Below are 10,664 nucleotides of genomic sequence, written 5' to 3' on the forward strand. Positions count from 1 at the left end.
ATACACACTGCAATCACATGCAACCTATAGCATTAATAGTTTGGAGAGAAGAAAGACACAACATAATACTTCATTGTTTGTATCTGTATAATCAAGACCCAAAAAGAAATTTAGAAACCCTAATTACTAGATTAAAATGCCTTATTCAAATAGTGGCCACACAGTATATTTTATTAGGTGGAGAAACGTTGTTAATCTTCACCTATTTGGATTATGGGTCAAGCCGAGTTGAGGGAGAAATGAGACTAAAATGGTTATGGTCATCTAAGCTGACGTTGCATTATTATTAGATATTTTAAATTTAATTTAATGTCATGTCAATTTTTTTATAGGATATTTTATAAGTTTTGAGCTAGAATGACTTTTAAGTGAGGAAGATGAAGTTGAATGACTTTTAAGTAATAAAATATAGAATAGTGACTTGTGAAATAGATACTTAATTGGATGATCACCCGTGAAATTAACCCCATTATTTGGATTGTTATTATGTATCGTTACATAATGTATCGCATAGTATGGTATTGTATTATACTATATCGTTTTGATTTATGCAATGTTTGGATAGATTGTATTATTATGTCATGCACGCGCAATATGAAGAATAAACTTGTAATATTATAAAGAAAAAAATAAGATACAAGGCAATATTATTATATAAAAAGGTAAGGTAAATAATAAAATATAATTATTTAATAATAATAAAGGACAAGATGAGAGAAAAAATGAAATAACTGCACCAAATCAATCGTTTCATAAAGTAGTACTTTTAGTTGTTATGTAACTACAAATTTAATGATACAATACAATAAAATTTAAAGAAGAATCAAAACAAATATTGTATTTAAAGTAACAATATAATACAATAGATAACAACCATCCATTCGAGCGGCATATAACAAAACATGAAGTAACCAAATATTTAGAACATCCTAGCTAGCATCTAGATATAAATTTAATTGAAACTTAAAAAAAATAATCTAAAATTACGTTTGAAAAATAATTTTTGAAAGTTAAAGTTGTGTTTGAAGATGCATTTTCTTTGAAATTTTTTTCCAGAAAATTTTACCCAAAGAAATTCATAAACCACTCTCATAAACCGATTATATTCCATGAATAATGTTTTTTAAAAAAAGCAGCCAAAATCTATATACGGGAGCTAAATATGGCACAATGTGCCAATTATTCTTCTACATATGGAACAATACAGTTAACTCGAACAATAATGCAAAAAGTAATGACTAAAGCTACTTGCAGACAAAAAATTGCTGTAATAAATATATCTAATAAGACTACTGTAGGCAGTCGGAAGTTAAAATGTAACAATAGAAATGCAACGTTTCCAAGTTTTTAATAATAAAACTTTGCCTAATATCTTCATATTTTGTATATAAGACTTTTGACAGGGTCCGATATGTTCCAGCCTCGAGGGAAGTAAAACATTGTCACCATGGTACGAATGATGCACACCGGGATATACCTTGAATCTTGCTCAAGACCCAGTACATCTCAGCTGGATCATAGGGACGACGGTGACATTGTTATCATGTTTCTCGTGTCCATCAAAGGAAAAACTAAAATTTCTAACAAAACGATAGCTAACACTAGAGACACGTGTCGCGTTCTGGTGAATTAAAGAGCATGTCAGAGATGAATTTACCGGCGAAGAGCCGACCAGCCTGACGAAAGAGAGGCAGCGGGTTAGAAAGGTTTAGGGTTTGCAGTTGGTTTATGTGTAGCTTTTTTATAGTTATATGGGAAAGGATCTCCAACGTTGGATCAATTAAAATGAGTGGCTAAGATCTCTCCAGATATTAATTAAAGAGGGCCGGTGGGCTGCTGATGGGTGAAGTTGGTAAAAATTGGACAGGGCGCCCTATTTGGTTGCTCCCATTTAACCTATATCCATTTTTTTTTAAAACTTTTAACTTGTACCTACTTTTTAGATAACTTCAGCCCCGTTCTCCTCCTTCCTTTTCTTCTTTTTCTTCTTTTTAAATTCCATTCCCATTTCCCACTCCGGAGGATTATCCTTCAAATTTCTTCAGTTTTTTTCAAGATTTTGACTTTCCTTCTACTGATAACAATACCATTATTAATGCAGTGTAATAGCTTGGCAGTTTTATATAGACGAAAGTGTTGGGTACTTCTAGCTCTATTTCTACCGTGTCTAATCCTGATGAGCAAGTGCAAGCAAATATATGTTTGTAATTTAATATTATAAGGAAACAATAAAATAGTTAATACAACATTTTGATCTGCCTTGAGAGGAACATGGCTGCTGCAGAAACTTACAAATCCCTAAATACGGGTGCAAGTAGATAAATGATTTATTTTTCACATTCTTGATTTTCTCTCCACACTGCATTATCATTACAAAAACAAAAACTTCAGCTCTAGAGCTGAAGTTCGCCAGTTATGCAAATAAAAACTTCAGCTCTAGAGCTGAAGTTCGCCAGTTACAAAACAAAAATTTCAGCTCTAGAGCTGAATTTCAGGCCCGGCTACTAGAATGCTGAAGTTTTGCGTAATTGCCTTTGCTACTTCAGCCCTGTATGCTGAAGTTATGCGAAAAAGCGGGTACGCCTGCAAATTTTTTTTGCAAAGCGGACACAAGTTAAAACGTGACACAAAAAACGGGTATAAATGCAAATGCCCGTTAAGTTGGCTTAGTAGAATTTTGCTAGTCTTGTGGGCTTTTAATTCAAACAAACCAGAAAAATGTCTAGCCCAAAATCAATTGGGCAAAGATTACTTTTAGCCCAAAACTAGTGGAGCTATTGGTCTGAGCATGAGAAGGAGTATTCGGTGAAAATAGTACGGACTAGCCAATTTTTAGATTGATAATCGAAAAATACTGGTCAGTATTTGCAAAGTTATTGAAAAGTAGCTATTGTTTTGCTGAAACACAAAAAGTTTCAGCATGATATGTGAGATTATGAAGCTCCTGCGTATAAACTTCCAGCGATTATGTTAAAACTCTAACACACGAAAAGTTCCAGTATAATATGCTGGATTATGGAGTTCCTACATAAACTTCTAGCATGTTATGTTGGAACTCCAACACATTATGAAATTTCAACACGTGCTGGAAGCTCATATGCAAAAAATTCGAACTTCAGCACATTATGCTGGAATATATCCCCATATTTAAGGGTGTTTTTGTTCAAATTTTATCTTTACATGAAAAAGTAACTAAATTTTGATTAATTTTAAAATTGTGACTATATGTTTTAATTACTAATTATAAATCTGGCTATTTTTTTTTTCCTGAATATTCACAGCGTACTTACTTTGAGACGAATGATGTTCAACGAAAAGATTAATTAGTGACTTACATACTAAGAAAACAGAGAAGATCAAATGGGTCATGAGAGCTCCAATGTCAATATAAAGAGAGCTCTGTCGGACAGTTAATGTTTTTTTTTTAGTTTTTTTTAGAAGAATTTTGAGAAACCAATATTGTTTAGTGGCTGTTAATTTCCTATAGCTACCATATACATAATTACTTCCTGCAGCTACTATTCAATTGTTATGGTAGTGTATTCGCTGTATTCGCCCTACTGTATTCATGAATACAGCAGCAAAAAACGTCTAAATATCAGGGTAGTCCAGTTGTACACATATGTATTCATGAATACAACAGCAAAAAGCGCCTAAAATCAAGGCAGTCCAGTTGTACGTGCATGTATTCACATGTATTCGCGCTGTTGTATTCATGAATATAGTAGTAAAAAGCGCCTAAAATCAGGCAGTCCAGTTGTACGCGCATGTATTCACATGTATTCGTGCTACTGTATTCATGAATACAATAGTAAAAAAATGCCTAAAATAAGGGCAGTCCAGCTATACGCGCATGTATTCACATGTATTCATGCCATGTATTCATGAATACAGCATCAAAAAGCACCTAAAATCAGGCAGTTCAGCTGTACGCACATGTATTCACGCCATCTATTCATGAATACAACATCAAAAAGCACCTAAAGTCAGGCAGTCTAGCTGTACGCGCATGTACTCACATGTATTCGCGACATGTCTTCATGAATACAACGTCAAAAAGCGCCTAAAATCAGGGTAGTCCAGCTGTATGCGCATGTATTCACATGTATCTGCGCTGCTGTATTCATGAATACAGCAGTAAAAAGCTCCTAAAATCATGGCAGTCCAGTTGTACGCATATGCATTCACATGTATTCACGTCATGTATTCATGAATACAGTAACGACAATCACCTTAAAAATAAGTATGTCCAGCTGTCTAAGAGAGAGGAAAAACATAAATAGCGTATTTCATTCCTTATATCATGCCTCAATTGTAGTATATAGCATAAATACTTATTTTTCTATAAAATATAAAAGGTAGTTGTAGAAAACAATATTTTAAAATAATTTTAATTTAAAATAAATAAGGTGTATACCTTTGCTATTGAAGGTAAAATTTTCTTCTTTTTAATAGAATCTTTCTTAATAGATTAGTTAATGCATGAAAAAGAAAATTGCAGATTGGGCCATCTGTACTCTTTGCAGGTTGGACTTTCGTCCCATGTAACGTATATTAGGCTGGCCCGAGTTAAAATTCCATTGGTGCTAGGTCTAACAGAATTTTGTAGTGAAATGGCGTGGGCTAACAAGTTAGTTACGTTTGTATTCCAGCATATTAAAAAATGAGCAAACTTCATTTGTAACTACTAGGGCCAAACTTTCACAAAATAACCCCTTATAAGTAATAGTCTCAAAACAATAACATAGGTTAGCAACTGAAAAAGCTGAAACTATACGCTCAACGCAAACGAAAAGGAAAGCAGTCCTAATCGATTTTATATCCTAAATTCAAGCGTTCAGTATGGGATCTTCAACCTCCAAACATTATAAAAGTCGCCCAATAATTCACATTGTGAAAAATAAATTCTAGGGTTTCTGAAGATTAAATACAGAGAAGAGCTCCCAAAATTCACGCTGAAATTCAAAGTTTTTGCACAATTTCTGCCTACAATCAGCTTAATAGAGTTGAGATTTCGTTCTTAAATTGTGAAATTGATACAAAATTGACAAAATCAACTAATGTCTATGGAGATTGTGAATGTTGGAACCACCGTTCCAACTTTGATTCCGATTTTACTTTAATACAGTGGTGAATGGGTAAGTGAGAGTAAATTTGTTAATTTTCTTGTTATTGGCGTGTTGATCAATTCAGATTGTAGCTATGATTATTTTGTTGATGAGATATACAAGCAATTGGGTAGAGATTCAATTACGAGTGCAATGGAGATAAAATATACAGGAACAATGGCTATATAACAATTCCAATATACAATGATATGAGTGTGCGCTTGTATATGGAGATGAAAAAGAAAAACCTAGATATCACTGAATATCCATTATGTATAACATTGAAAACTGTGTATTCAAGTGTTGAATGCTCATATTCAAGTTCATACTTGGGTGGCAACTTACTCGGAACAACTTCAGTTGGAAACTTACTCGCAACAACTTCAGTTGGTTTACAGTATCAGAATGTAGAAGAAGTACACAGAACTAATATTGTTGAGATGATGGATAATCATGTAAAGGAAGACAAAATTGAGATATTGAAGGGAAATTGTATAATAAACAATCCACAACATGAAGAAATTGCAGAAGGTCAGTTATATTGGGACAAAGATACACTCATTAGTGTAATGAAGCACTACGCAATACGAGAAAAATGTCAATTTATAGTGGATAGATCATCTACAACAAGGTATGGTTTCTACTTATGAGATTGCACTTCTCTGTAATTTTTTATATACAGATCTGTATAAAAAATATATAATTATTGTACAGTGAGATTGCACTTCTCTGTAATTTTTTGTATACAGATATGTATAAAAAATGTATAATTATTGTATAGTGAGATTGCACTTCTCTGTAATTTTTTGTATACAGATTTGTATAAAAAATATATAATTATTGTATAGTAAGATTGCACTTCTCTGTATTTTTTTGTATACTGATCTGTATAAAGAATGTATAATTAATGTATAGTGAGATTACATATGTATACTGCTTGTTTATTTGAGACACAAGTGTAAATATCTGAAGAAATGCATTATCATAACACTATATTTTAAATAGGTATTGTCTTACATACGTGGATGAAAGTTACAAATGGAGTCTTAGATCTTCAAGTCTACACAAATCAAATGTCTTCAAGGTTAGACGATTCAATGACGTTCACACTTGCCCAGAGATGAGTAGACTATTTTCACAACGTCATGCTACTTCGTCAGCCATTGCAAAAATAATTTGCAACAAATATGCCAATCCAAAAACAATATACACTCCGGCAGACATCATGAGCGGCATGAAACAACAGTATAGGATTAATATGAGTTACGTATAAGCTTATAGAACAAAAGAAAAGGCGCTTGAACTACTAAGAGGGATACCACGCGAATCTTATAGAAAACTGTTGGGTCACTTGTATATGATAAATATGACAAATCCTAGTTCTGTCACAATATTACATAAATCAGAGGACGGGCACTTCATGTATGTTTTTGTCGCACTAAATGCATCAATTATAGGATGGAAATATTGTTACCCTATTGTAGTGGTTGATGGGACAATCCTCAAATCATCACACAGAGGAACAATGTTAACAACTAGCGCACAAGACGCGGCAGGTGAATATGTCGCAGACTCGTATAATAATTATATATGCTATAAATAGTTCTTATCTGTGTATAACAAAAATAACATGTGGATGCTTTCTTATTTGCTTAACCAGGTAAAATTTTTCCACTAGCATACGCTGTTGTAGATTCTGAAATGATGCTTCTTGGGAATGATTTTTTTGAAATGTTTAGATAGACTTTTGGGGAAAGGAAAAGGATGTGCATCGTATCGGGTCGTCATGCAAGCATATTGAGGGGTGCTTCAATTGTGTATCTAGAGGTATCTCACTGTGTATGCATATTTCATCTTTGGAATAACATAAAGAAGCAGTTCAAGAAGAACTATGACCAGCTGAGGGAAGTATTTTTTGCAATGGACAGAGCATACAAAATTGAAGATTTTAATCGCCTCATGTAAGATATGGACAACATTGATAAGAGGGTAAGGGGTTACCTATTCCAAGTTGGTTATGAAAAGTGGTCTATAGTGCATTCCACTGTTAATAGATCCATGGTGATGACTTTAAATATTGCCGAGTCACTCAATGCAAGGAATAGAGAGGCAAGAGAGCTACCAATCATGAGTTTGCCAGATTACATGATGAATTTAGTTATGGAATGGAATAATACAAATAGAATGACTGCAATGAGTACATTTATTGGCATAGGAAAAAAATATCATGAAGTTCTGAAGGAAAATAGCTATTTGTCGCAGAAGATGATGGTAAATATTCTTTTATCATGTCTTACTTCATACGCCAGAGTAACATACTTTGACAAAAATGCATTAATACTTGTCATATCTCTGTTTTAGTTTTACTAGTGATATCTATTTAAATTTAGGTGAAGCCTTCAACCGATTATGTATATGTAGTAATGGATGTTGAACAAAGGCGAAACATAGTTTGCATGCAAAAAAGATAATGCTCGTGCAAACGATTTCAAGTGGATAAGATTCCTTGTCCACATGCTATGGCAGTATTGGACTACACACACATGGAAGCACCCAAATATTGTTCTGCCTATTACACCAAGGAATACTTCAATAAGACATATGAAGTGCCAGTTAATCCACTTCATGATGAAACTACATGGGATCTTCCAACAGAGGTGTTAGATAAAGTGGTCCTACCACCGATAGTGAAGGGCAAACCAGGAAGACCGACGAAGTCGCGACGCAAGGGACTTTATGAATATCTGTATACTGAAACTGTTACATATGGACTGTGTGGAAAATAAGGACATAACAGAAGAACATGTAGGAATGCTCATGACAACTAGTAGATGCTGCTACAGTGATTTAGTATTTTGTAACATTTTTTCTTCTGAATATTACAATTAGAATATTGAGAAAATAATGAGATTTGTAATCAGATTCTCTCTGATGTATAAATTAAGATGCTACTTTTCGTCATAATGAAAGAAGTTTTATTTCAAATACTATTATGGATGTCACTATACAAAAAAAATATAAAAAATAGATGACAATATACAAAAAAGACTGTTACTATACAAAAATATACAAAATAAACTGTCACTATACAATTTATATGTAATATTTTGTTCCTATATAAAAAAAAATACAAAATAAACTATAGCTATACAAAAAATATACAAAATAGATGTCACTATACAAAAACTATACAAAAAGAGGGATTACCAATTAAATATACAAAATAGAAATTGTATATTTATACAATTTACATACAATAGACTGTGACTATCCAAAAAATATACAGATAGATATCACTTTACAAAATAGACTGTCGCTATACAGTTTATATACAGTTAGTTGCCCCCAAAACATCATTCACAAAACTTTTTGTAGTAACTTAGCAACTCCAGCTAAATTTGCAAAATCTTTCGAAAATGCAAAAGTTGTCAAAACAGATTAAACTATATAAATTACAAAACTAAAACTGTAGAAAAGTCAAAACTACACAAAATCTGAAATTTTCATAATTTCACTATTAACTGAAAACTACACAACAAGTCGCAACTAAAAGTAATATTCAACATTAGCATTTCAAACATATTGTTCAAAGACATCCCAAACAAAAAGCATAAAACGTGATATAAGTATGCAACTGTATCCAATCATAGACAATATCAGAACCAAAATACTTCCATCTTAAAACTACATGTGCATTTTCTGTTAAACTATCCCAAACTACTTTATCTTGCTTTTTTTCTTGATATCCTTCAAAGTCTTGTTATCACAAACGACATGCGTCTTGCCCTTTTTCTTGTTATCCTTCAAAGACTTGTCATCAACAACGGAATGCGACTTGCTTTTTTTCTTGTTATCCTTTTTTATCTGATCCTTCAATCTACCAGTAGACTCATCATCACTATCTGCATGTTCTCTTTGTTTCTTCACTCCATAATCCCATAGCAATATACCATATCGGTTCTGTATCCTATCAATATCAATAGCTTTAGGAATACTGCTATCTTGAATGATGTACTCAGCAAATGCAACAACATAAACACCACAATCACTACATACAAGGTAGCACATAAACATTGAATAAAAGTTAGGATAACATCCAAATAGGAATTCATATACAAAAAATGAATAAGAATCAGAAATATTCAATAATAATTTACGTGTTATCTTGCATTGGCAACCCATCAACGACATGAATCTCAAAAGGATCATTGGCGGGGATTCCCATAGGATTCTCCTTTGTGTCCCCAAAACCAATACGATGAAGGAAATATGGGAGCAACACTAAGTATGGCTCAACTGATCTCCAAACTGCACTATTCTATCGCGCGCCACTCATGGAATCTTATACATAAATGCGCAGTCTTTGAATGACAATCTCGCCAATATCCAGTGCCACTTATCAGACAGATTATAGGGAAAAGGACTTCATCAACAGTAGACCAAGGAATATTACATCTTAAAAAAATACCCAAGTATATACTTAGCAATTGGATATGTTTCAGTAATCAAATTCATGTCTCTGTTTTTCTCTAAAAACTCCTTGTACAAATTCGAAATAAAGCAGTTAAACCAACAGTCAGTAGTTGTGAATCTTACTGGAACATCAACACCGTACTTCCCTTTCTTTCTCAAATAGTAAAAAATTACATCAATATGCTGAAATATGAAGAATATACACACATAGTCAGAAAATTACAGTATGAGAAAACTAAAAATGTATATCACCAGTTTATATTTTACAGTTAAAGCGTTGACTTACTGAATCACACAAGGGTAGGCCGGGATATGCAAATGTGAAGAACCATTTTTTCCTCCAATATCATCAACTCCAAATTTAAAGATTTTATTTAGCTTATTGCTAGCCTCTGTATAAACACTGTCCCTGATGAATCATGATAAAAAGATATGGTTCATAACACGAAACACGAAAATAAATAAGAAAAAAAAAGAAAAAAGAAAAAACTGAAACATAAAACTTACGGCTCATTAGTCCTTAAGCCTCTATTGATGAAAGTGTTCCACTTACACAATACTCTGAAATCAACAGGATTGTCAATATTTCCCTGAAAAGGATACTTTATAGTCAAGATGGGCTTCTTTGACTTAGTTGACTTATTTTCAACAACTTGGATGGTTCCACCAGAGTCAAATGTGTTCATGAATAGTGATTTCATGACCCCTGCTGGTTTCCTTTCTCTAGGGTTCATTTCAGGTGTGTCATGATCAACAACAACTATACAATCTTCTTGCATAGTAGCAATATTTTTCTCCACTCCTATACAATCACCATGTACAATATTTTGATTGAAATACTTTTAGGTGATTGCAGTTATTTGAGCCTCAGCATCACTACTCCAGCTATTGTCCTCACCAACTTCCTCACAACTATTTTTACCAAGTTGTACAGAATCATCCACCAAACTCCCCATATTAGTAGTATTTTTGTCACAAAACTGCTGGGTGATTGCAGTGATTTCAAGTTCGGCATCCTCAATCCAGGCTTCGTCATTACCAACTCCTTCACTACTTTTACCATCTTGTATAGAATCCTTCACC

The 10,664-nt window shown here is 33.1% G+C and overlaps 1 protein-coding gene across 1 annotated transcript; it reads left to right on the forward strand.

The window, feature by feature from the left end:
• The first annotated feature begins 7,076 nt into the window (after window positions 1–7,076).
• Window positions 7,077–7,579, forward strand: LOC142170441 (uncharacterized). Its single transcript, XM_075232349.1, has 2 exons — window positions 7,077–7,379; window positions 7,499–7,579. The coding sequence occupies exons 1-2, from the start codon at window positions 7,077–7,079 to the stop codon at window positions 7,577–7,579; spliced, it is 384 nt and encodes a 127-aa protein (XP_075088450.1).
• Window positions 7,580–10,664: the final 3,085 nt, after the last annotated feature.

The sequence above is a fragment of the Nicotiana tabacum genome, chromosome 16 (assembly GCF_000715075.1).
Source record: "Nicotiana tabacum cultivar K326 chromosome 16, ASM71507v2, whole genome shotgun sequence".
Classification (NCBI taxonomy): domain Eukaryota; kingdom Viridiplantae; phylum Streptophyta; class Magnoliopsida; order Solanales; family Solanaceae; genus Nicotiana; species Nicotiana tabacum.

Coding starts and splice junctions, on each gene's coding strand:
- LOC142170441 (XM_075232349.1), top strand. CDS start 7,077: ATGGACAACATTGATAAGAGGGTAAGGGGTTACCTATTCCAAGTTGGT. Junction 7,380..7,498: donor ATTTGTCGCAGAAGATGATG/GTAAATATTCTT, acceptor ATTTAAATTTAG/GTGAAGCCTTCAACCGATTA.